The 27,288-nt window shown below is 41.6% G+C and overlaps 2 protein-coding genes across 2 annotated transcripts in view; one reads left to right on the top strand and one right to left on the bottom strand.

Annotated features, from left to right (window-relative positions):
• LOC126481538 (leucine-rich repeat-containing protein 49-like) overlaps positions 1–7,553 on the bottom strand; it is a 148,524-nt gene extending 140,971 nt beyond the window's left edge. The window contains exon 1 of the mRNA XM_050105352.1: positions 7,285–7,553. Coding sequence (XP_049961309.1) covers positions 7,285–7,316 — 32 coding nt within the window. The 5' untranslated portion in view covers positions 7,317–7,553. The remainder of the gene's footprint in view (positions 1–7,284) is intronic.
• Positions 7,554–7,597: 44 nt separating this feature from the next.
• LOC126481200 (L-asparaginase-like) overlaps positions 7,598–27,288 on the top strand; it is a 391,393-nt gene continuing 371,702 nt past the window's right edge. Inside the window, exon 1 of the mRNA XM_050104797.1 lies at positions 7,598–7,874. Coding sequence (XP_049960754.1) covers positions 7,714–7,874 — 161 coding nt within the window. The 5' untranslated portion in view covers positions 7,598–7,713. The remainder of the gene's footprint in view (positions 7,875–27,288) is intronic.

Genomic DNA, 27,288 nt, shown 5'->3' with positions numbered 1-27,288 from the left:
CAGAAAGGGGTAAATTATGCTGCCACAAAAGTCTTTGGTCACCTACCAAACAGCATCAAAAGCCTGACAGATAGCCAACTAACATTTAAAAATAAATTAAAAGGATTTCTAGATGACAACTCCTTCTACTCATTGGCTGAATTTTTAGATATAAATTAAGGAAAAAAAAAAACTTAAACATTAGTGTCATGCAATATTTTGTGTAATGCAATATCTTGTACAGACATCTTTTATTAACCTGACACGTTCCACATCATTACGAAGGTGTCGTATTCATGATCTATGGAACAAGTATTAATCTAATCTAATCTAATAGAAAAGGTCTTCGATACAGTGACCAGTGGAGCTATGTCAAAGGTCTTAAAATGTTTTGACTGCCCTGGACACTTTGTTGCACTGATTCAAGCTCTCCAGTATGATACGTCAGGGGAAGTGCTACATTACAATGAAACATCTGATAATTAGCCTATTACTGAAGGGTTCAAACAATGATGTGCCCTCAGGTTCCCATTGTTTGTCCTTTATATCACAGCCATGTTTTAGGAGACATTGTCTGTAAAAAATGCAGGTGTAGAACTTAAATACAGATCTGACAGAGGACAAGACTATTCAGTCAGTCCACACTCCATTCTAGAAGGTTCACAACTCTCACAAAGTAACTAAACTGCAGTACGCAGATGACAATGGTTCACGAGCTGATACACCTGGAGTGTTACCTGTGAATTGTTTCAATAGTGTATATGACAGGACTTTGGCCTCACCATCAACACTCCAGAAAGGGGTGCGAGCACAGCCAACTCCTGTGTCTGTCTTTCCAGATTACAATATCTTTATTTCCAGCACATCTCTGGAACAGGTGCATGGCTACCCCTATCTAGGAAGTGTACCATCAACTAACTGCTCACCTGAGAAAGATACAGAGAACAGAGGACAGGCTGCCCAGACTGCTATTGAAAGTCCCACACATCAGCTCTGCTGTACTGAGCAACTTTATCTACCAGCAAGACAAGTGGGTTGCATGAACTAATCACTTCAGAGACTTTTCTTCTTAATCTAAATTTAGATAAAAAATTGTTACTCTATGTGTTATCAGACTTGATTGTTTTGCATCTCTAGGGACACTGTTTTGAATCCTTTCATTTTATGTGTTGCTGGAAGGAAGTGTTTTATCGCTAACTGTGAATCTTTTTTGCTTGCATGGATTCCCTGAAGGTCATTAAGGGTCTTCCTGGATAAAGATCTGACACTACACACCAAACTGATGGTTTATCAAGTAGTAGTTGTTTCTATCCTGCTCTACTGCTGTGAAATCTGGACACTATATTGCCTTAAGGAACCAGAATGTTTCAATCAACAGAAGCTTAGATACATTATGCACATAAAATGGGATGGACTTGTTCTTGAGAAGGCAAAGCTGTACAGTATGGAAGCTACAATTATTAATCATGGACTGAGAAATGGCAGATTTCCTCAACAAAGGCACAATGATGTGAGCACAGGTACAAGAGGCCACATGGTGCTCATCTGAAGTGCTATAAGGATCAATTCAAGAAGAACCCACAAATACAATCTGAACACTGACCCACGTAACTGGTGGTCTATAGGGGATCATACTTGCTGGCACACATCTACTTTGACTGACATCTTAGATTTTGAGCAGGAATGCTAAAAGTTAGAAAATGAGGAATGTTGGAGATGCAAGGTCTCCAGGTGCAGACGAGATGTGCTCTCCACCCTCTATTGCATGTAAGTTTCATGCCAGGATTGGTCCGCTATGCCATCAATGGCATCTCCACACCTCACCTATGATGCAATAAAGGAAACACAGAAGAAAAATAAAAAAAAGAAACTAGTATATTAGTATCAGACACTACTGCTCATGCCTCACTGATGAACACAGCATCACTTCTTGCTCTCTCGCCACTGAGGTCATCCTTCCTGCAGAATGTGTAGTATATTAGTAAGAGTGCCAAAATGTTGGAAGAGTACTTGCTGTAGACGTACGCTTAATGGTCTATCCTGCATTGAGTGTTTTAGCACCTGTATGTGTGTGTTTTGAATCTTGCCTATATTCCACAGACATATGGAAGCCATTTATCAGTGTAGATTGTTTGGCTGTTAGACGAAGAATCAATTTGTGAGTAGATGTGGGCAACATCATGCTCGAGTATCATGTCGTTTTTGGAAACCCAGAATCTACTATGTAGGAATCAACATGGATTCCGGAAACAGCGATCGTGTGAGACCCAACTCGCTTTATTTGTTCATGAGACCCAGAAAATATAGATACAGGCTCCCAGGTAGATGCTATTTTTCTTGACTTCCGGAAGGTGTTCGATACAGTTCCGCACTGTCGCCTGATAAACAAAGTAAGAGCCTAAGGAATATCAGACCAGCTGTGTGGTTGGATTGAAGAGTTTTTAGCAAACAGAACACAGCATGTTGTTGTCAATGGAGAGACGTCTACAGATGTTAAAGTAACCTCTGGCGTGCCACAGGGGAGTGTTATGGGACCATTGCTTTTCACAATATATATATAAATGACCTAGTAGATAGTGTCGGAAGTCCCATGCGGCTTTTCGCGGATGATGCTGTAGTATACAGAGAAGTTGCAGCATTAGAAAATTGTAGCGAAATGCAGGAAGATCTGCAGCAGATAGGCACTTGGTGCAGGGAGTGGCAACTGACCCTTAACATAGACAAATGTAATGTATTGCGAATACATAGAAAGAAGGATCCTTTATTGTATGATTATATGATAGCGGAACAAACATTGGTAGCAGTTACTTCTGTAAAATATCTGGGAGTATGGGTGCGGAACGATTTGAAGTGGAACGATCATATAAAATTGATTGTTGGTAATGTGGGTACCAGGCTGAGATTCATTGGGAGAGTCCTTAGAAAATGTAGTCCATCAACAAAGGAGGTGGCCTACAAAACACTCGTTCGACTTATACTTGAGTATTGCTCATCAGTGTGCGATCCGTACCAGATCGGGTTGACGGAGGAGATAGAGAAGATCCAAAGAAGAGCGGCGTGTTTCGTCACAGGGTTATTTGGTAACCGTGATAGCGTTACGGAGATGTTTAACAAACTCAAGTGGCAGACTCTGCAAGAGAGGCGCTCTGCATCGCGGTGTAGCTTGCTCGCCAGGTTTCAAGAGGGTGCGTTTCTGGATGAGGTATCGAATATATTGCTTCCCCCTACTTATACCTCCCGAGGAGATCACGAATGTAAAATTAGAGAGATTAGAGCGCGCACGGGGGCTTTCAGACAGTCGTTCTTCCCGCGAACCATACGCGACTGGAACAGGAAAGGGAGGTAATGACAGTGGCACGTAAAGTGCCCTCCGCCACACACCGTTGGGTGGCTTGCGGAGTATAAATGTAGATGAACATAATACTTATTTCCTTTCAAGTGCATCTGCCAATATGGATATTTGTAGCAGTATCAGTCTATGTAACAGTCTTAGATTTACATAGAGGCTTCTTTAGTGTCATGGCTGCGATGATTTGGATGTGTGTTTTGCTTCACCAAAAGAAACTGTTAATTTCATGAATTTTTCACTCTGTAATGTATACTTCCATTGACACAGGATGGTCACCTCACCAATTAGCATACTTTGGTGGAGCAGACATGAAAACTCTATTTCATTTTGCTGACTGTCCATATCTACCACAAGTATGTTTGCTGTTCCACTGAATGGCATTGTGGCCAAACCTCTGACATTTGAAACACTTAACTGGATTTTATATGAAAGGTTATATCTTAATATACATGTACCCAGCATTTATACATTTTCATGATGTAGGTGTATTGAAAATTAAAATGAAAACTAGTGTTTCCTCCACATATCATTTGGTTTCTCTATTATATTCCCATTTTAGCCACTCATATTTCTGACCGTTCTTCCCGTAACTGTCTTATGTTGATGTACTCGATGTTGCAGCATGGCACAACACCCTTGAAAAGTTGAGGGTGTTGTGAACTTCACAAATAATTATGAAGCCAGTCAAGTTCTATGTCCTCAGTGATTCTGCTGCTTGTAGAAACCTCTGTAAGAATGGTGCCATTAAAGAGCCTTTTCACAGCTTTAGTAGTAGCTCAAGTGGAGGCTGGGGAAAATATCTCAAAAGCTAAGGCCTCCTCTCTTCATCAAAATAAATACAATGGTGCCCAGTTACTATTCTTTGCTTTATTATGGTTGAGTGCAAATCTGGAGGGCTTCCTTCTCAACTTTTTTTGGTAGGTTGGGCATTAATACTTCCTGACAGTCCACCCATGCTGCTGGGACTGTTAAAGGGTTTCATTGGATTTTGTTGCCATAAGCTGCTGGGATGTCAACTTGGGAAGTGCCTCACATAATAATCAGGCCTTCTACAACTTAAGTGTGGCAGGTTCCCTTGAGGCTGCCCACTGTTTTGCCTCAACGGCCACCCATCCCATTGCCATGGAGAACATCCTGAGGTTTTCTTCACAGTCCTGGCAATGAAGGTGAGGGTCCCATTCAGAATGGTATGCAACATTCTATCGGTGTGCTGCACTGGAGCGTGTAGTGTGTTTATTGTTAAGAAGACTGCCAGCACTATCCAGCTCCCAGCTAGAATTCATCGCCAAACTTAGCCACCATTTGAGCTCCTTGTGCTGCTTCCCATTAGCATCACCCACAAGGCATACATACATAATGAAATGCTACAGATGAGACAAACATTACATCTTACCTGCTGAATATCTTGTAAGCCAAGAGCGTCATGATCACACGAGGTACCAATTTGAAAGTATAATAAAGGATTAACAATGTGGTTGTTTCTTTGTGTTTTATAATTCTATTGCGAATTTGACATGACTGTTGAAAACAGGTTACTCTCATGCTCCATATTTTAATTTCAAGCAATCAGGTCTGATGTCAGAAATAATTATTTTATTTTGATAGCTCAATACATTTTCTTTTGCAGTGAATTCAAGTTGGTGTTCTGTAAGAACAGCATATTCAGCAAAATTCCACTTCATTTCCTGGTACTGATAGTCTATGTTCATCACTTTATTTACCATAAAGAAGACACGTCAAGTTGTAGACAGGCATGACTAAAAGAGACTCTCTTAATCGTGGCTGTCTGCAACTTGACGCATCTTCTTTATGGTATTTAGCAATCTATCTTTTCCTACACTGCTGATATTCATACCTGGAGTTTCCGTTGTTTGATTCATTGCTTTATTTGTAAGACTTCTTGCATTTTGACAGAAAACTTTAAGTGATTGTTTTCTCAACTGCTTGAACTTAACCAAGCTGTATTACTTCACTTTGCAAGTAGCTTTGTTGTCGGAAATACTTAGTAAAGGATAAATACCACTATGGTCAGACTGTACTGCTTCTGGCCATTAACTATATTAACTGTGCAAAATATTTCTTCATTTGGTACAAATACACACTGTTATGATGCTACCACATGAAGAGCAATCCATCAATCACACTTGTGTGCGAATATTCTTTTTCCTGAGTAACTTGCCAAGCTCTACATTAATGCATTCCACAGGATATTACTTGCAAGATGTGTAATACTTCTCAAATCTTCACTTTAGTAAAAGTGTTACATCGCCGAAATACCTAAAGTCATTGTACACATTATAACTGAAATTGTGCTCCACGTGTTTCTTGTAGCCCAACAGCAATTAATAATTGTCCTTAACATACTCTTTCACAAAAAGCCTAAATCAAAAGATAAATACAAAAGTATGTTGAAAATGTAGGATTTTTTTCTAAAGCAATGCCAGACCTGATAAGCAAATTACTCTTAGCACACAATGTTTCTTTCAGCACATGATGAGAAGGGGCCCCAGTTCATATTTGTATCCCATATCCTACTTTCAACCTACATTATCAATGCAGCTGTTAAGCTATATGACAGCTAAACAAACCTTACACTGGTCCTTGCATAGATCTGTTAACTAAAAATAACTTTTTTTTTTACCTTTCAGATACAGTATTGGTTTTTTTATTTCTGTTCTAATCGATCTCTGGGTCTGTGACACAGAATTTGTTATTTAGAACTTTTTCTAGAACAAATGCCAGAATTACAAACACCTTGAACTGCAGGAAGTTAACATGTCACAGTAATAATAAACATAATAGCATAACAGTTCATTTTATACTACAGACAACAAAGTAGACTGTGTTAACCAGCATATTGTGGCAACAAACCTGGTATTCAGTTTCAGTGATATGGAAGGTTAAAACAAAATATGCCTTGATAACATTTCTCCTACTTGCACAAAAAGTTTGTGCAACATCTTCATTCATTTCTGCAAGTCATGGTTATCATAGTACTGCACCACCTGCTTGCCCTTCTGTGTGTGTGTGTGTCATCAGTAGGTGTCCATTTTTTTTTCTAAATACTTTGGCCAACAACTACATGTAGGTGAAACCGTCATTCTAACTCATTCCATTTTTCCCCATTACCTTACGAGCTCTTCCAGTGTCGACAATCCACTACAGCCAATAAATTTAAGCGCAACATAGATTATGAAAAACGTACTGATTTCTTATTCAATGAAAATGTATATATTATCTTTAATTATATAATTTTTGTTTGAAATAAAACCCTATTAATAGTTAGCCCTACTCTTTAAGCAAAATCATCCATGCAGGTGAAAGATACTATGATCCAGCAACAAATGTAAAACTGTGTACACTAAGCATAATTTATTTAACAAAATACATGCAATTAAAAGTGTTATATTCCACTGAGCACATTAGCTGTGAATGGTGCAATTGCTATTACACATGTTTATTTACTGCATGAAGAAAGATTTTAACTGAACACTAATCTTCCGACATTTTTCTTCTCTCTCGGATAATGTATTTGACCTAAAGAGCTTAATTTTAAATAAATTTTTGAAAATAAAATTTGTATAGCTGTGAATAATTATGAAAGTAAAGTCGTGCTGAAATTGGTAAAAGTCACAAAGCGGTGCCACTTGCATTTTTGAATGGTTTTCTGAGAGCACTGCAAATAACTGAAAAAACGACGTAAATGTTGGTGATAAAGAAAATGCTTACATATTTTTAAACACTTCTCTGCAGTGAAGAAGCATGCTAACATCTAAGCAAGAAAATGCAGCTGACTTGGGTACCAAATACCCGACTACGACAGTTTGAAGCTATGGTTTACAGTCTACTTCGAAGCACAAAATATGTTTAAATTATTTCAAACTCAGCGGTGACTGCATATTAACAACTTGCTGCATACTGTGCGGAGTTTTTATTGAGTAAATAACAAATCATACTCGTGTACGCCGTCATTATTAACCCAGTCCATGACAAAGAAGTTTTTCGCATGTTTGCATCAAATGTCTTCACGTCATAATGTCACAGCAGTTCTTTAGGGGTATATATTAATACTGAGTCTACAGGACTCAGCTGGCTCCGGGATTCAGCATAAACACTCTCTCGCCGCCATTAATGTTGTTTGTCCAAAGAAGATACACAAATATCAGGAAAGAGATTTCTTCACTCAAGGAGGTTAGAAAAATAAAATCTCCTTGTGTGCGACGTAGACCACTTGTGCCACTGACGAGCGTAGTACATGTAGACATCTGAGTGTCAAAAGCTTAGATTGCGCTGCTAGCGTAGTGTTGGCGGAGCGTTAGAAACGATCGCATGTGCAGACTGTGTGAAGTATCAGTTGTTAAAGATTAAGTTTAATAAAAACAGAGATGTCCTCGTCGCTAAAGAGTGCATCAAGCAATAAAAACGATGAGATCGCTTCAAGTTCGTTGCTCTCTATGTCTGAGCCAGGAGCCCAACCCGAGAGTAAAGTACTCGTGTTGTACACCGGTGGGACAATTGGAATGATGAGAGATCCGAAATTAGAAAGGTGAGATAGTTTAATAGTTTGTTAGATTAATTTACTCGAACTTTTATCAACGTTCTTATGTAAAGATAAGTGCAAAACTTAATTTGATGACGAAGGCAGCGCAAATTATTTTAAGTGCTACAGGTAAACAGTTTATCAATAATCAGTTTGAGTCGTACAACTTCGTTCTTAACTTGGATATTTTGCTAAGTGTGCAGTTAATGTTGATAGCGATGAAAATTCTGCCTATTTTTTAAAAACAGAGCTGGCTGAAAATCTTTTACTTCAAATTCTTTCGAAGCGCTGTTATTAGGTATTGCAATCCTTTTGAAACCTGATCCTTGCTGTGTTAAGTTTGCCTTTTTCTTTTGGTGGAACTGCAAAGGAGAACAGTACAGGCTTCAATCTTTTATACAGCAGAAACACCAACACTGTCGCACTATTCAGGGACACGTCACAACATTAATTAAATGCTATTTACGTCGAAATAAATCATGATAATAGACTATATGTAGGATGTTTTCAAATTGCTGCTAAAGGACAAAGAGAGCGCTATGACCATAAGCTGTTAGAAAACAACCCAGTAATTCGGTAGAAGAATTTTGGGAAACCCAAATCAGACCGGAACATGTAATTTATCCCAGCTTCTGAAGCGGGGAAAAAACAGTAAAACTGTTGCCAATATTACTCTGAATAGTAATGATGTTGTAGCCTTAAAAGATACCATACCATTACGCACTTCATATTTTGACGCTATTTAGAGTTGTTTTGCCTTGCCCATTTATGTTAAGATACATCAAATGAATTCGCAATTGCGAATAAAGACTGCCATCAGTTGTTGTAGAATGGAATGAGGACAATGCAAATTTGTGCCGGACCGGGACTCGAACCCGGATTTCCCGCTTATCACTAGCGGTCTCCTTACTATGCGGCTATCCATGTACGACTCATGGCCAGACTGATACTTCCATATGTAGTCAATTATGCGCCTTATTTCGTAAGTTACTTCAGACAACCGACTGAAGCGCTGCATATTTGTTCTGGTTGGGAAGCCTGCTGCGTCGCGTGTCAGGAGGAAGTATCAGCGAAAGTGTAGAGGTCCGTTAATCATCACAGTTCGAAAGTGTGACGATTAATAACACAAGGAACTGCAAAAGAGAATGCACCGGGAAGAAGGGACCACACTGCACTCCCAAAGTATGTGCCTTGTAGTCTTATTCAACATTCTGAAGAGGCTGTTCCTGCAGCAATTGAGGGAACAGGGTGCAACAAAATGCAGATTGCAGTGCATACAGGAACGAACGATGCTTCTCATTTAGTCTCCTAGGTCATGGCTCAATACCTTCCGTAATAGTCCACATACATGGAAAGTTGTCAACGATAAAGGGCCCTCTAAACAGTCAATAATATTGTGCAATATTGTTAAAGTTCTCAGTAGACTGCTCAAGAACATTGCACCTTGTGTGATCGGATTGGTTGACAACAAAGCTCAATCCACTTTAATAAAAATTCTCGTTCTCCTTGTTTTGCGCTCATTTCCAACGCCGATGATAACAACCGGGGAATGGAAATGTGCCTAGAGACTATAGCACACGACAGACTGTCAAGGATATTGTCAATACTACCCAAAGACGGCACAGTATTTCCAGGCAGCGCAATAAATTTCAAAAGCTTTTGATGTTCTCAGTATTATTGCAAAACTTCTCAATCTGACATCTGCACTTTCTGCATTATTGTCCGTCAGGAAATATTGCCCAGTATTATTGACGGTCTGTGAGGCGCTTAAAAAAAGGGTTGTGGTAGCGCCTCTTCGGATTACTAGTTTCGGAATGTCGCAAATGAATCCCACATTCGACATGTCTCTGTTGTGAAGTAGTAAGAGGGAGTAGTAGTTCGATTCTGGCTTCTTCTTCTGTCACCTTTATTTCAGAGAATAGTACTCTGAATTTGTGTTTTCACGTATGTTACTCAAGATGTCACAAAACATACAATGTGTGTTCAGTTGCCTGTGAGAGACCCATCGACTTTTTGAAGCAGTGTGTTTATAGGCAAAGTTAAAGAACACATTTCTTTAAATACATAAACCGAGACCAGGAGTTCACTCTTTTAACTCACAACGAAGCCGGCTGGCCATAGCCGATGTATCAAGATTCTGGCTCTCTTTAAGTACTTCCAGAGTGTACAAGATTGGAATATTAATATTTTTTAATTTTTTGTTTTTGAATAGTGTCTTTTATCCCATCTGGTTTCACACGTGGACAAAAGACTGGTCATTCTGATATGCTCACCACAGAACTTCGTAACTTTTTCTTTTAGAGTATTTGTACATTGTGAAGAACTTTAATGAAATCTGACTGAGGATACTGTGCTTATGCAATTTCGAACTGTCTGAACAGAGCAAGCATGAGACAGAACCAGATTAAGACTGAGCACACAGTGTGCATGGTACCTTGGGGAAAATTTTCGCAAATTAAAGTTCGTGCCCCGCGAAGAGATCCACTTATTCTGGACGCGCCATCAGAGACCTGCCCACACAAATGACATATAAAGTTAATAACTTTCAAGCTTGTACATGATCACTATCTCTAGCCCTCAACATGTTAAGTCTCAGATTGGAGAAAAATCTAAGAGGTCTTCCGCAAGAACTTAGCTGAAATGATTCTTCCACATAGTGTAAACACAGCGACGTTTGCTCTGTCCGTGATACATCGTATGTTTCACCTGCCAAACTAAATAAAAAGTCGTGACTTCTGTATTTTACTGATCAAATTTTCGTGAATTAAAGACCCACAAGCGGGTATTTCATTCTGGATGCTCGGATTTGTGTAAAGTGTATTTAATGTCGCGGTTTCTATGTGCTTTCTGAGAGCCGCGTCCCCAGGTTTCATATATTTTCAGTACCGCTCTGAAGTTGCCGTCGTTCTAGTCTGGTTCGATGTTGGCCAGCTATACAGACCTTCTATAATTTGTTTTCCGAAATAGTATTTTATGACTTGCCAATAGCAGAATAGTTTCTACTGCGGCCGCAAATCTTTGTCTGTTGTCTTGTATTTTTAAGTGCAGAGACCCATAGCATTAAAATTTATCATGCAAACTGATCCACAGAGGATGAAACTAAAACAAGGTGGTTCAAAAAGTAGTTTAAAAATTCATACACATTTATTGAAAGAAGGTATGGATCTGGGTTTAGTGTTATTTTGTAGGGAAACACACTAAGGTTTTTTTTGCCTTAAACTTAAGATGATGTGTGTGGCTTTCGTTGGTTATACTGCACATATCCTACCGGAACTCAGCTTCTTCCCAAACCCGCTGTAGCATTGCCGGTATAACTTTCGCAGTGGCGGCGTAAATTCTTGCTCAGGTCAGGTAGAGAAACCGACACAGGAGGTACAAACAAGATATCCTTGATGAATGCCCATACAAAAAAAAAAAAGAAAAAAAGAAATCGAATAGTATGAGACCTGGGGAACGTGGGGGCCATGCAATTGGCGCATCACGGCCTATCCATTGACCTGGAAAGCAGTCGCTGAGAAAATCCGAGACGTCAGTCAGGTAGTGGGGTGGTGCACCATGTTGCATGAAGTAAAGACTGTGTTCTTGGTCATCCTCATCGACCTTTGGTATCAAAAATTGTTGTAACATATCCAGGTACACCATCCTGTTGATGGTTCTCTCACGGAAAAAAAGGGGTCGTATACCTAAATCCTACAGTAATGTGTGTTAACCATGCCACTTAAGTGAAAAGTCGACTCGCCAGAAAAGATGTTGTCCAAGAAATGGTCATCCTCATGAAATCGATTTAACATATCCGCACAGAAGTTCTTGCTAGCAATTTTATCAGCGTCTTTTGTCAGTTTACGGTCAAGAGGTCTGTGATTTATGTAAGCACCAAGTTCAGATTTATCAAAAGTTCAGTCAAGAGAGGAAGACGTACCTGGAACTTAAACAGATTTTTCATAGTGGGTTCTCTATTAATGCAGAAGCAGCAACTTTCATACAGTATTAGTTGTTGAGGTGATTCATCAGCATAATCTAGATGTGCATGTTGTCTTACAACGAAGTTCAATTGTGAGCACTTCGTTTCATTTTACAACTTTACACAAAAAATACCTGTAATACCGCCTCCTGCTCTGTAGGTAGCCAACTGACCGTCTACAATGGAGACAAAACATTCCGCTTGGTCAGGTACAATGAAGCACAATACAAGTGTGCCAGATTCCTCGGGAACAGGTCGTTACTGCCAACATAAACAACTGTCGCTTAAATAGTGATCTTCATTATGCCAGAAGATATTTGGCATTCATACCAATCGTTTCCAAAATCATGCGTGGATGTCGGGAATTATACTTCGTTGATTTCTCTAGTGGCCATAATAAATGGTAAAAGCATAGTGAAAGTAATCCTATTATTCGTCAGTTCATGAATTAAGAACAGGCTATACTTACACTACTCAGATGCGTAATTATGTAAGTCCGCTTAAATATTCTGCAATAGCGAGGAAATGCCGAAAAGTGATGCCTCCGAATTTTTTTATGTGAAAATTCTTAAAGCTTTATTTACAAAACAAACGCTGTTAACATTCTAAATCTTTATTCTTCTTGTCTACATACTTGAGTCCCTCTGCCACTAGAGGACTCAGAATTCTAACATGGTAGTGTGTTATGTAAGTGCGTGAGAAAAAGAACGCTGTAATCGAATTTCGAAATCGAAGAGATCGGCCACACATGGCGCCTCCTTTCCTTCAGTATGACAATGCCAGACGACATAAGAGAGCTAGGGCATCTGCAACAATCCGACACCTTGGATCCACTGTCATCGATCATCCTCCACACATTCCCGAGTTGGCCCCATACAATTTTCCTCTGTTTCGAAAACTTAAAGAACACCTTCGAGGACTTCACTTTGATAATGATGTAGCTGTGCAAGCAGATCTGAGGTTGTGGGCCCTCAACTAAGTAAAACCTTCTACAGTGAAGGTCTCAACAAACCAGTCTCTTGTTGGGAGAAATGTGTTCCTCACCAGGGTGACTACGTTGAGAAATAAATACGTAGACAGAAGAATAAACGTGTTGACTGTTAATTAAGTTTTATTTAAAAATATTTAAGAGTTTTTGCATAAAAAACTAGGAGGTGCTACTTTTCAGCACGCCTTAATACTTAGAATGTTCAAATACACTACTGGCCATTAAAATTGCTACACCACGAAGATGACGTGCTACAGACGTGAAATTTAACCGACAGGAAGAAGATGCTGTGATATGCAAATGATTAGCTTTTCAGAGCATTCACACATGGTTGGCGCCGGTGGCGACACCTACAACGTGCTGACATGAGGAAAGTTTCCAACCGATTTGTCATACAAAAACAGCAGTTGACCGGCGTTGCCTGGTGAAACGTTATGATGCCTCGTGTAAGGAGGAGAAATGCGTACCATCACGTTTCCGACTTTGATAATGGTCGGATTGTAGCCTATTGCGATTGTGGTTTATCGTATCGCGACATTTCTGCTCGCGTTGGTCGAGATCCAATGACTGTTAGCAGAATATGGAATCGGTGGGTTCAGGAGGGTAATACGGAACGCCGTGCAGGATCCTAACGGCCTCGTATCACTAGCAGTCGAGAAGACAGGCATCTTATTCGCATGGCTGTAACGGATCGTGCAGCCACGTCTCGATCCCTGAGTCAACAGATGGGGACGTTTGCAAGACAACAACCATCTGCACGAACAGTTCGACGACGTTTGCAGCAGCATGGATTATCGGCTCGGAGACCATGGCTGCGGTTACCCTTGACGCTGCATCACAGACAGGAGCGTCTGCGATGGTATACTCAGCGACGGACCTGGGTTTACGAATGGCAAAACGTCATTTTTTTCCGGATGAATCCAGGTTATGTTTACAACATCATGATGGTCGCATCCGTGTTTGGCGACATCGCGGTTAACGCACATTGGAAGCTTGTATTCGTCATCGCCATACTGGCGTATCACCCGGCGTGATGGTATGGGGTGCCATTGGTTACACGTCTCGGTCACCTCTTGTTCGCATTGACGGCACTTTGAACAGTGGTCGTTATATTTCAGATGTGTTGCGACCCGTGGCTCTACCCTTCATTCGATCCCTGCGAAACCCTGCATTTCAGCAGGATAATGCACGACCTCATGTTGCAGGTCCTTACGGGCCTTTCTGGATACAGAAAATGTTCGACTGCTGCCCTGGCCAGCACATTCTCCAGATCTCTCACCAATTGAAAACGTCTGGTGAATGGTGGCCGAGCAACTGGCTCGTCACAATACGCCAGTCACTACTCTTGATGAAATGTGGTATCGTGTTGAAGGTGCATGGGCAGCGGTACCTGTACCCGCCATCCAAGCTCTGTTTGACTCAATGCCCAGGCGTATCAAGGGCGTTATTACGGCCAGAGGCGGTTGTTCTGGGTACTGATTTCTCAGGATCTATGCATCCAAATTGCGAGAAAATGTAATCACATGTCAGTTCTAGTATAATATATTTGTCCAATGAATTCCCGTTTATCATCTGCATTTCTTCTTGGTGTAGCAATTTATTGGCCAGTAGTGTAGGTCTATTGCCAGATTGGCTCTGAAAATACATACTGCTTGCTATCTATCAATGTCACTTTATTGTGTGTTACATGCTACACAACTGAACTTTTAGTATTTCGGTCTTAAATTGTGTGCTGATGAGCCAAAACATTATGACCATCTGCATAATGACTTATTTTTCCGTTTTCGAAACGCAATACACCACTGATTCTGCGTTTCAGGGATCCAATAGTTTGTTGGCAGTTTCGCGGAGGTATGTGGTTTTAGATGTCGACGCACAGGTCATGCAATTCGCATAGCGGGCCACTGACATCTGTACGCAGTGATGGCTCAAAAAATGGCTCTGAGCACTATGGGACTTAACATCTAGAACTTAGAACTAATTAAACCTAACTAACCTAAGGACACCACACACACCCATGCCCGAGGCAGGATTCGAACCTGCGACCGTAGCGGTTGCGCGGTTCCAGACTGAAGCGCCTAGAACCGCATGGCCACTGCCGTTGGCGCAGTGATGGCGCCGGATAGCTACTCAGATGGGTTCCATAGGATTTACATAAGGCGAATTCGGTCGCCGAGACACCAATGCGCGTTCACTATTGTGCTCCTCAAACCACTGTAGCATGGTTCTGGCTCAGAGACATGGATAATTATACTGCTGAAAGATGATATCGCCGTCGGGGAAGACGTGAAGCATGCAAGTGGTTCGCAGCTATTAGCGTGTCTTCGGTTACTACCATAGGTCCCATGCAAACCTAGAAGAACGTCTCCCATAGCATAATGCTGCTCCCACCAGCTTGCGTCTGTGGCGTTTTCCACGTTTCGAGCGCCGTTCACTTCGAGGACGGCATTTGTGGAGACGACCGTCGAACTAGTGAAGCAAAAACGTGATTCACCCGAAGAACCGACACGTTTCCATTGATCGACTGTCGAATCCCGGTGGGCCCAAGCCCGCTGCATTCGTAACTATGTTGTTAGGTCAACAAGAGATCACGTTGGGGTGGTCTGCTGCGGAGCTCCATTTTCAACAATGTACAATAACGGTGTGCTCCGAAACACTTGTACATGCACCAGCATTATGCTCTTTCGGCAGAAATGCCACAGATCACCATCTGTCCTGCTTTACAGAGCAGACAAGCCTCCGAAGCCCACGTTCTGTGAAGAGTCGTGTACGTGCAACCTTTTAGCGCCTAGTGGTAGTTTAACTGTACTTCTTCCGTAGATGCTCGCGACAGTAGCACATAAACATTCGACCAACTTTCGTTTTCGAGATACTCCTTCACAGGCTCTGCGAAATTATGACCTGCCCATTGTCAAAGTCGCTTTCTCAGTGGATTTCTCAATTTGCAGCCCGTATCTTCACTGGGGTGATCCCCCGTACATGTCTGCTTCGGTTACATACGGGATGATCAAAAAGTCAGTATAAATTTGAAAACTTGATAAACGACGGAATAATGTAGATAGAGAGCTAAAAATTAACACCCATGCTTGGAATGACATGGGGTTTTATTAGAACAAAAAAAACCGAAGTTGACCGATGACCATGGCAGTCTGGTCCCTTTAAAAAAAAAAAAAAAAAAAAACCGAAGTTCACAATATGTCCGACAGATGGCGCTGGACAGCGAAACGTCAGTGACTGCGCATGACAATCTTGTATAAAAGGAGCTATAATGAGAGAAAGAATCAGATGCGCCAGCAGTCGCAGCATGTTGATGTTACCTGAAAAGGCGCTTTTAGTGAAGCTGTATTATCAGAATGGGGAATGTGCTAGTTCAGCGTTACGATCCTATCGTCATAGGAAGGGGATTCGAATGGGTAAAGGTCCGTTGACAAATGCAGATGTGGCGAGAATGGTTTCGAAGTTCGAAGCCACAGGTTGTTTAGACGATAGACCCCGTAGTGGCCGACCGAGCACAAGGCGTAATGCTGCTGAGAAAGTTCAGGAAGAAATGGAGACTGTAGCGGGTTCGTCTATGCACGGGGAAGTCAGCGCTCGTGCCGTCGCACGTCGCACGGGCATTCCATACACTACTGTTTGGTTGGCACTTAGGCGTACCCTCCGATGCTATCCGTACAAAATACATCGGCATCATAACTGTTACCTGGCGATTTAGTGAAGCGGAGGGCATTTGCGGTGTGGGCGTTTCAAAAGGCGGAAGATGACGATTGGTTGAGTAACGTGTTGTGGACGGACGAAGCTCATTTCACGCTCCGAGGGTCTGTCAACGCCCACAACTGCAGAATTTGGTCTACCGAAAATCCTGGAACTGTCGTGGAAACTCCATTGCACGACGAGAAAGTCACGGTATGGGTTGGATTTACCACATGTACTGTTATCGGGCATTTTTTCTTCGAGGAAATGGGTGATTCTGGTTTTGTAACTGCTACCGTGACGGGTGAGAGGTACGCCGATATGTTACAGAATCGCATCATCCCCAGCCTGGCTGATAAACACCTGCTGGAACGTACGATGTTTGTGCAGGATGGCGCTCCACCCCATATTGCTAGACGCGTGAAAGATCTCTTGCGCGCATCGCTTGGTGATGATCGTGTGCTCAGTCGCCACTTTCGTCGTACTTGGCCTCCCAGGTCCCCAGACCTCAGTCTGTGCGATTATTGGCTTTGGGATTACCTGAAGTTGCAAGTGTATCGTGATCGACCGACATCTCTAGGGATGCTGAAGAAAACATCCGACGCCAATGCCTCACCATAACTCCGGACTTGCTTTACAGTGTTGTTCACAAGATTATTCCTCGACTACAGCTATTGTTGAGGAATGATGGTGGACATATTCAGCATTTCCTGTAAAGAACATTATCTTTGCTTTGTTACTTTGTTATGCCAATTATTTCTATTCTGATCAGATGAAGCGCCATCTGTCGGACATTTTTTGAACTTTTGTATTTTTTTGGTTCTAATAAAACCCCATGTCATTCCAAGCATGTGTGTCAATTTGTACCTCTCTATCTACATTTTTTCGTGATTTAATCAGTTTTCAAATTTATACTTACTTTGATCATGCGGTACTTTTGTTACTGTGTCACGCGCAAGCAACGCACCAGGCGGTGCGCAGCGGTCATAATGTTTTACGCAAAAACTGATTATCAACAGCAGGGAAATTAAGGTTCAAAACTTCAATGCTAATTAGTTTATAAATATTATTAAATAGTTTCAGCATAAACATTTTAAGTACTACTGTCCTTTCTTCCTGCGCACCTTTTCCCAAACAAGAATACAATGGACAGGTTTGCGTTTACTGAAGAATTTGTGACTCTCCCTAGGAACGGAGATGGCTTTCACCATCAAGGAGCTCATGGATATTTGTGTTCCTTCTATTCCGGTGTTTAATCTGGATTTTTTCATCACTAATTCTTTTTCTGTGCGAACTTTAAATCAGAGTAGCATTGCATCGAACGCCTTCAATTATCGGTCAGATATATTCCAGTCTCTGTCGTCCTTTACCATTTTACCCGTGTACAATCCCTCAAGTACCGAGGAAGTTTTCTTCGACATCTTAACACTAGTCCTATCATCCTGTCTCTTCTCCTTGTCAGGATCTTCCACATAGCCATCTACTCGCCGAGCCCGCAGAGAACTTGTTCATTTTTTATCTTATCAGTCACCAGATTTTCAACATCCGTCTGTAGCACCACATCTCAAACGCTTCAGTTCCTTTCTTTTGCGGTTTTCACACAGTCCATGATTCATTTCCATACAATGCCGTGCTCAAAGTGCGAGGCGTGTTTTTTTAAGTAAGTAGCGTTTTGAAATTAAAAATAGACGTGCTAAGATATCCCAATAATTTTATTTTTACATGAAATCCTGTACCTTAATCTACGCACTGACGCCATTGCAGTCTGATTCTTCCTTGTTTACGTTGTCTACTGAAAGTGTAAGATGCCTCCGATAATCGTGAGTCCCGCCGACTGTGAAGTACGGGCTGTTACAAGATTTCTTAGTGCTAAAGGCCTAAAAGCGATAGATATTCATCGTGAGATCTGTGCAGTTTACGGAGAAAAAACATTGAGTGATGGAATGGAAAGAAAGATGGCCGCACAAATTTGCATGATGAACAACGGAGTGGGCGTCCTTCGGTCGTTAATGAAAGTTTGGTGCAGGAAGTGGACAATACGGTGAGAGAAAACAGATGCTTTACGATTTCCTCCTTGCGGGATGACTTTCCTAATGTTTCTCGTCGTGTTTTGTATGGCATTGTGACCGAGCACTTGAATTACCGAAAGTTGTGCGTACGATGGGTACCGAAAGTGTTGATGGATGTGCACAAAACCAAACATTTAGACAGTACATTGACTTTCCTTGAGCGGTACCACAACGAGGGCGTTGATCTCTTAAGCCAAATTGTTACGGGCGATGAAATATTGGTGGCCTACGGCACACCAGAATCAAAGCAATAGTCCATGGAATTTGAGCAAGGGAATCGTTTTGCTGCAAAACAATGCCCGTCCGCATATGGCGAATCGGACCAAAGATCTCATCACACCTTTTCGATGGGAAACTCTATATCATCCTCCGTACAGCCCCGATCTTGCGCCCAGTGACTACCATCTGTTCCTGCACTTGAAGAAACACCTGGGCGGTCAGCGTCTTCAAGACGACGACGAAGTCAAAACAGTGGTGATGCAGTGGTTAACAAGTCAGGCGGCAGACTTCTATGAAGAGAGTATTCGAAAACTGGTACAACGTTATGACGAGTGCCTCAATATTGACGGAAATTATGTAGAAAAGTAGATTAAAGTACAGGCTTTCATGTAAAAATAAGATTATTGAGATATCTTAGCACGTCTTTTTTAATTTCAAAACGGTACTTACTTAAAAACCACGCCTCTTATATACTCTCAGAAATTTTCTTCGTCCAATTAAGAACGATATTAGACACCAATGGACTTAATTTGGCAAGGAAAGCCTTCTTTGGCCGTGCTAGTTTGCTTTTTATGCCTTCCACGCTTTTTCTGTTATGTATTATTTTGCTTCCAAGGTAGCAGGATTCCTTCATGTCGTCTACTTTTCGATCCTCAATTTTTATGCTAGTTAATCGATAATCTCATTTCAGGTACTGAACTACTCTGTCTTTCTTCAGTTTACTCTCAATTCATAGTGTGCAGTTCAACAAGTGGCGTAGTTCTTCCTCGATGTCACTGAGGACAGCAACGTCATCAGCGAATCTTATCACTGATATTATTTTCTGCTGAATTTTAATCCCACTCCTGAACCTTGCTTTTATTACCGTCATTGCTTCTCTGGCGCATAGATTGAAGAATGGGGCAAAAGATGGCATCCTTGTCTTATACCCTTTCTAATCTGAGCATTTCGATCTTGGGCTTCTATTCTGATTTTTGCCTCTTTATATATATTACCCCCTCTTTCACGATAGTTTACACATATTTTCTTGCGGACTTCTATCATCTTGCATTGTTTACATTGTCGGACGCTTTTTCTAGATCTGATTTTCTTAAGTCGGTATTCTCTTATCAATCGCAACATGAGATCTGCCTCTCTGGTGCCCATACCTGCCCTAAGGCCAATCTGATCGTCATCAAACAGAAAGTAAATTTTCTTTCTTTTGTGTAGCATTCTTGTCGGCAACTTGGATTCAGACAATGTTAGACTGATACTTCTCGCTCTTAGCTATCCTTAATATCTTAGGGACTGTGTGTGTATTTTTCCGAAAGTCTGAAGGTATCAGTATTTGTCTAGTCTCCTAACTTACAAAGCAACTTGAACAATTCTTTGATTGCGACTTCGCCTAATTATTTTAGAAATTCCGAAGAAATGTTTGCCTTTGCGTTCCGCCTTATCTCACGACAGATTTTTCCAATATCTATTAAACTATAATACTGGATCCCGTATGTGTTCCGTATCATCTCCCATTTATTCTTGTACCGCGTCATCAGACAGTTTCTCATCATTGTTTCCACCAATCCGCTATCTCCTCTGCATTTAACAACGGAATTCTGGTTGCACTTCTAATGTTGATGCCTTTTCTTTTAATTTCACCGAAGATTGACTTTTCTACAGTGTTCTGGAAATTCCCGTTACAAGCTTGTAGGATTCTAGAGAGAGTGAGTACATAATGTTCTGAATAGGAGCCCATTTCCGGAAAAGTACTGTCTCCGTTCTCTGACTGTTTCAATTCATATGTTTAAATCGTCCATTTATGCTTGAGGAATTGAATTATGCTTGACACAGTGCAATTATTAGATAACAATTCGAAAGAAAACTTAACGAAAAATACATTTATTATTTAGGCACATTCACTCTTAAGCATTACACGCTTACATTACTCCGAAACGAAAAATTACCCAATATACTGTACGTATATAACAGTACTGATGCATTACAAAAGCGGCACGATGTGGCGATCATCAACGTTGTTACAGGCATTGTACTCGTACCTACGAAGGATGCGCTAGTAGCTACACTCTCTGGATCCAACCTAGTCTCTCTTCAGTTTCTTCTTCCCACGTTATTCTTCCGAACGATCTTGTTAAACTGCAATCTATTCTTCATAATAACTAAATTGTTATCTGAGTCCATATCTGCTCCTGGATGTGCCTTACGGTCTAGTATGTAATCTTGGAAACTGTCTTTCAGTGAGGTAAGCCAGCTGGAATCTTCCCGTGTTTCGGACCTGTTCCAGGCATACTACCTCCTTTTGTGATTTTTGAACAGTGTTTTCGCAGTTGCTTGCACAAATTTAATCCAGAACTCAGTGTTTATAGTGTCTATTCCTATTACCGAGCCATTTATCTTTCCATAACTGTCTTCTGTTGCTTCCCATACTACAGCATTAGCCATTCATGATTATCAGATTTTCATCTTCTTTTACATACTGAATTACACGTTCGATGCCCTCATACTTTCTCTGTCTCTTCATCTTCTACTTATCTGAACTGCTTTCTTAGCTTTGGTTTGCTACTGGTCCTGTTGAGAATAACCATACCACTGAACTGTATACGGCAATTCAGTCTCTACCTTATCTTCCTATTCACGACGAATCCTACTCCTGTAATTCCACTTTTTGCTGCTCAAAGGTGTGAAATGGATAGGTGTTTACAATATTTCTGAATCAAATGGGAAATACAAAGCAACTTTATTAAAATTGCTTTCCCCTAAAGGTACCTCAAATCAAACAGAAGTGTAAAAATAAACCATGGGGTTGCACAAGTAATAAAGATACCTTGTGGGACAAACAGAAGACTGTATCTTACATCTAGATACAACTCTGATTCTATATTCATCGGGGGACTGATGACCTTCGCTGTTTAGTCCCCCTTAAACATCCAACAACCACCACCACCTATATTCATCTCTCCAGAAATTATTATCTTCTTTCAGTTTCACTTCACTGACCACAACTATATCTAGATTGAACCTTTACATTTCCGTTTTTAGATTTTATAGCTTCGCCATCATATTCCGATTTCTGACATTCCACGCTCTGGTTCATTGAATGTTACTCTTTCGTTTGTTATACAATATTTTTCGCACAGTCACCTCCTCTGCGGCAGTCCCCTCCTTGAAATCTGAAAGTGGGAATAATCTGGAATCTTTTGCCAATGGAGAGGTGGTCATGATACTTTTTTAATCATAAGCCACAATTCCTATGGACACACATACTGGCTTAAAGGCAATGGTTTCCGTTGCCTTTTGCACCTCATGTCATTGAGCATTTCAGATTGTTTCGCATTTTAGAGACATTTTCCCAACTCAAAGCAAAAGTGTACCCTGAATCTCTGTCCGCTACTCCAATATCTTTAACAAGGGCATTGGGTTAATGAGGGGCATTTCGAAATTCAACCAGTGACTATGATCGAAAGCGGGACCCAGGATATTTCTATAACTAGCGAAAGACACGATCCCTAGATTACAGGGATCTGTTTACAGATTTTCAAGTCTTCCATTCTATATTTTAGATAGATACTAGGGCTTCTTTAAGGGACGTGTAGTTGTGGAGGGTGTTGAGTCTAGGTCACCATTATTCGAATGTAAAAGCGCTATATGAGTACCTAAAAGACTTGTAGTGCTGAGAAGATTTCCTGGACGTTGGTCACGTTTAATGTCCTTAGACATTGGTCTTTATCATATACCATCTTAAACCGTTCTGTAGTTTCTCACTTCATGTCTTAATGCAACAAGTAGCAATTCTAGCTAGAATATAGGCTTATCAGGGAGTGTTACCTTAAGACCACCTGTAATTATTCTACAGGTTTCATTCAAGGATACTCGTGGCCCTCTCCCAACTCTTTGTTTTATTATGGAGGTGAAATAGTCATCCATTCCTACTGATGCCTTTGTCGATGAAATGTTAAACTCTAGTCTTTATTCTTTATTTTGATGAATTGCTTGTATCAGCTAGGAATCTGTTGATCTTATGCTATACCGAACAGTAATTCACTGCCAGACAAAAAAAGAGAAGCATGTAGAAGGGGAGGAAGAAACACAGTGAAACTTCACGGGTTGAGAGGATATGTGAGGTTACTTTGATAACAGAATGGAGTAAACGTTACAAATAGCTTGCCTGTTTGAATCCACTTGTCAGTATGATGTTGTACACAGTTTGGCCGGGGGCATGCACTGATTCCATTGCAGGTGGGTTTCGTAAAGCCATTGTATACTCTCCTGAGGCAAGGTGGCCCACTACTGTTTTAACTGGCCCTTGATATCCTGGACACCGGCACTGAGACAGAGATGACATCCGAGCTGATCCCACATGTTCTATCAGGGACAGATCAAGGAAGATTGCTGCCTATGGGAGTACCCCAACATCAGCCCCTGGTTGAAGCTGGAGATGCTCAAAAATTGACAGAAAAATTAGGTTAACCCAATTGTAATACAGCAAGTGCACAAAATCAGTTATCCTTATTCTATCAGAATATCAGAGGACTAAGAGGCAAGCTTAATGAGTTGCTTATTTGCGTTGAAGAATTAGAGTTGAGCAAACCTGTTGATATAATATGGAGAAAGGAGGAGTTACCACATTTTCCATGAACTATATTAATTTCAGGAATATTGACATTAATAAATTTTGCTTAGAGCAGCACTTACAAACTTATGCAACAGTAATAGTATTTCATAAGAAGTCCTTTATAATAGTAAGTATATACAGAGCACCTCCCTGTTCCACCCCTAAACAGAACGAGGGAAAAATGACTGCCTATATGCCTCTGTACATGTCCTAATCTCTCTTATCTTTGTGACCTTTCCGCGAAATATAAGTTAGCGGCAGTAAAATTGTACTGCAGTCAGCCTCAAATGCTGGTTATCTAAATTTCCTCAGTAGCGATTCATGAAAAGAACGCCTCCTTTCCTCCAGAGACTCCCACCCGAATTCCTGAAGCTAACACTCGTGTGATGATCAAACCTACCAGTAACAAATCTAGCAGCCCGCCTCTGAATTGCTTCTATGTCCTCCCTCAATCCGACCTGATAGGGAACCCAAACGCTCGAGCAGTACTCAAGAATAGGTCGTATTAGTGTTTTATAAGCGGTATCCTTTACAGATGAGTCACATCTTCCCAAAATTCTGCCAATGAACCGAAGACGACTATCCACCTTCCCCACACCTGCCATTATATGCTTGTCCCATTTCATATCGCTCTGCAATGTTACGCCCAAATATTTAATCGACGTGACTGTGTCAAGCGCTACACTACTAATGGAGTATTCAGACATTACAGGATTCTTTTTCCTATTCATCTGCATTAATTTACGTTTATCTATATTTAGAGTTAGCTGCCATTCTTTACACCAATCACAAATCCTGTCCAAGTCATCTTGTATCCTCCTACAGTCACTCAACGACGATACCTTCCCGTACGCCACAGCATCATCAGCAAACAGCCGCACATTGCTATCCACCCTATCCAAAAGATCATTTATGTAGATAGAAAACAACAGCGGACCTACTAAACTTCCCCGGGGCACTCCAGATGATACCCTCACCTCCGATGAACACTCACCATCGAGGACAACGTACTGGGTTCTATTACTTAAGAAGTCTTAGAGCCACTCACATACTTGGGAACCAATCCCATGTACTCGTACCTTACTTAGGAGTCTGCAGTGGGGCTCCGAGTCAAACGCTTTCCGGAAGTCAAGGAATATGGTATCCGTCTGATACCCTTCATCCACGGTTCGCAAGATATCATGTGAAAACAGGGCGAGTTGCGTTTCGCTGGAGCGATGCTTTCTAAAGCCATGCTGATGCATGGACAGCAACTTCTCTGTCTCGAGGAAATTAATTATATTCGGCCGGCTGTTAAGGATATTGGACTATAATTTTGAGGATCCGTCCTTCTACCCTTCTTATATACAGACGTCACCTGCGCTTTTTTGCAGTCGCTCGGGACTTTACTTTGGGCAAGAGATTCGCGATAAATGCAAGCCAAGTAAGGAGTTAATGCAGTAGAGTATTCTCTGTAAAATCGAATTGGAATCCCATCAGGACTTGGCGATTTATTTATTTTCAACCCATTCCGCTGCTTTACAACCCCAGGGATGTCTATCACTATGTCCTTCATACGGGAATCCGTACGAGACTCAAACGGCGGTATTTAAAATTTCAGCTTTCGTTTTACTGTCTTCCGTTGCCAGGCCAGACTGATCAGTGAGTGACTGGATGGAAGCCTTCGACCCGCTTACCGATTTTACGTAAGACCAGAATTTCCTTGGGTTTTCAGCAAGATCTTTTGCTAAGGTATGACTGTGGTTGTGTTTTTATGCTTCGCGCATCGCTCTTTTTACAGCAGCACGAATCTCTACTAACTTTTGCCTGCCCTCATTCTCCCGATCTTTCTTGTACCGCGAGTGCAACTGCCTTTGCTTCCTGAGCATTCTCCGAATTGCGCTGTTAAACCACGGTGGGTCTTTTCCGTCCGTAACCCACTTTTTCGGCACATACTTGTCCAATGCATGATTTACAATGTGTTTAAAATTTGCCCATAATTCTTCCACGTCCATCGTACCGGAAGTAAATGAAGCCGATTCATTTACTAAGTGGGATGCTAACAACTGCTTATCTGCTCTTTCTAGTAAGAATACTCTCCTAGCCTTCTTAACCGACTTTTTAACTTTCGTAACCGTAGTCGTAATGACAACATCATAATCACTAATCCCTGTCTCAACACTGACACCGTCGATGAGGTCTGGTCTGTTTCGTGGCTACCAGATCTAAGATATTTCCATTACGCTGTCGATTTAGCTGCTCAAGACAGTTTTCGGATAACGTGTTCAAAAGTAATTCACACGACGGCTTGTCTGTACCACCTGTGATGAATCCATATACATCCCAGTCTATGCTAGGTAGGTTGAAGTCGCCTCCGACTAATATTGCATGATCCGGGTACTTCTGCGATACAGAATGTAGACTCCCTTTGAATGATTCTAGAACTGTCATGGTGGAACCTGGTGGCCGGTAATAACACCCAACGATTAACTTTATTTCTCCTAGCCCTGTTAAACGTGTCCAGATAACTTCACAATCACACTCTACTTCGACCTCAGTAGACACAATATTTTTGTCAACTGCAATGAAGACACCACCTCCTACGGTGCCTAATCTGTCTTTACGATACACGTTCCAACCCTCATTAAATATTTCAGAACTTCTTATCTCAGGATTCAGCCAGGTCTCAGCCCCGAGAATAATTTGCGCGCCACACGCTTCCTGGAGGGCACTAAATTCAGGAACTTTATTCCGAACACTCTGAAAATTTACTGCTAATATCTTGATAGCTGAAGTGTCTTTACACTGAGCGCGTCCTGATTTCCCTGCCTGCACATCGATTGGTGAGTGTTCATCAGGACAACTCGCACGACTGCCTAGCCTAAAAAAACCCCCATGTGCACGCCACAAAGTGTTGTACATCATCTCTTGCAGTGTGGTCAAACACCAGCAGTCTCTATGCGTTTATGGGCTCAGTTCAGTGCACAGAAGCACGACTCGAAATCGTTCCCCTCCCTGGCCAGACCATGGGAGGAACATCAGGCTAAGGATGGCAGCAGCTCTTATCGCCCTGGTACCTTTTATATTCAAGAGCTGATGGGGAATCTTTCAAGCCTCAATTTTTTGTTGAGCATTTAGAGGACAAGTTTGGGGAGGTGGAGGGCTTGTGCAAAATGAGATCTGGGTCAGTCTTGATCAAAAGACCATCCTCTGCCCAGTCACGGGCGTTACTCGCTTGTGAGATGCTGGCGGATGTTTCTGTAACCATCACGCCTCATAAGAGCTTGAATATGGTCCAGGGTATCATATTTCACAAGGTCCTTCTTTTGCAGTCAGACTATAAGCTGCACACCAATTTAGAATGGCAAGGTGTACATTTCGTTCGGTAAGTCCACCGGGGTCTGAAGGATAATCAAGTTGCCACTGGTGCCTTCATCTTGGTCTTTGAGGGTGATATATTACTTGAGAAGGTCAAGGTTATGGTCTACCGCTGTGATGTAAAACCCTATATCCCTCCCCCAATGTGGCTCTTTAAATGCTGGAGGTTCGGTCATATGTCTTCCCGCTGTACTTCCAGTGTCACATATCGAGATTGCAGATGCCCATCACATCACAATACTCCATGAGCCCCGCCACCCATCTGTGGCAACTGTGGAGAGCACAATTCGCCTTGCTCGCCAGACTGCAGGCTTCTCCAGAAAGAAAGGAAAATCGTGGAGTACAAGGAAAATCATGGAGTACAAGACCCTGGGCCAATTTACCTACACTGAGGCTAAGAGGAAACTTGAACGCCTACATCCTGCTACAACATTTCTAGCCCCATCAGCTCTGCCAACCCCAGTCACCTCTTAGGGCCAGAAGACTACACCCGTCCCCTTGATGGTGGGGGGTACTTACCTCCCTGTTGC

Source organism: Schistocerca serialis, chromosome 5 (assembly GCF_023864345.2).
Source record: "Schistocerca serialis cubense isolate TAMUIC-IGC-003099 chromosome 5, iqSchSeri2.2, whole genome shotgun sequence".
Taxonomy (NCBI): Eukaryota; Metazoa; Arthropoda; class Insecta; order Orthoptera; family Acrididae; genus Schistocerca; species Schistocerca serialis.
Note: the sequence above shows the minus strand (reverse complement) of the source record. Positions and strands in the feature narration are given on the sequence as shown.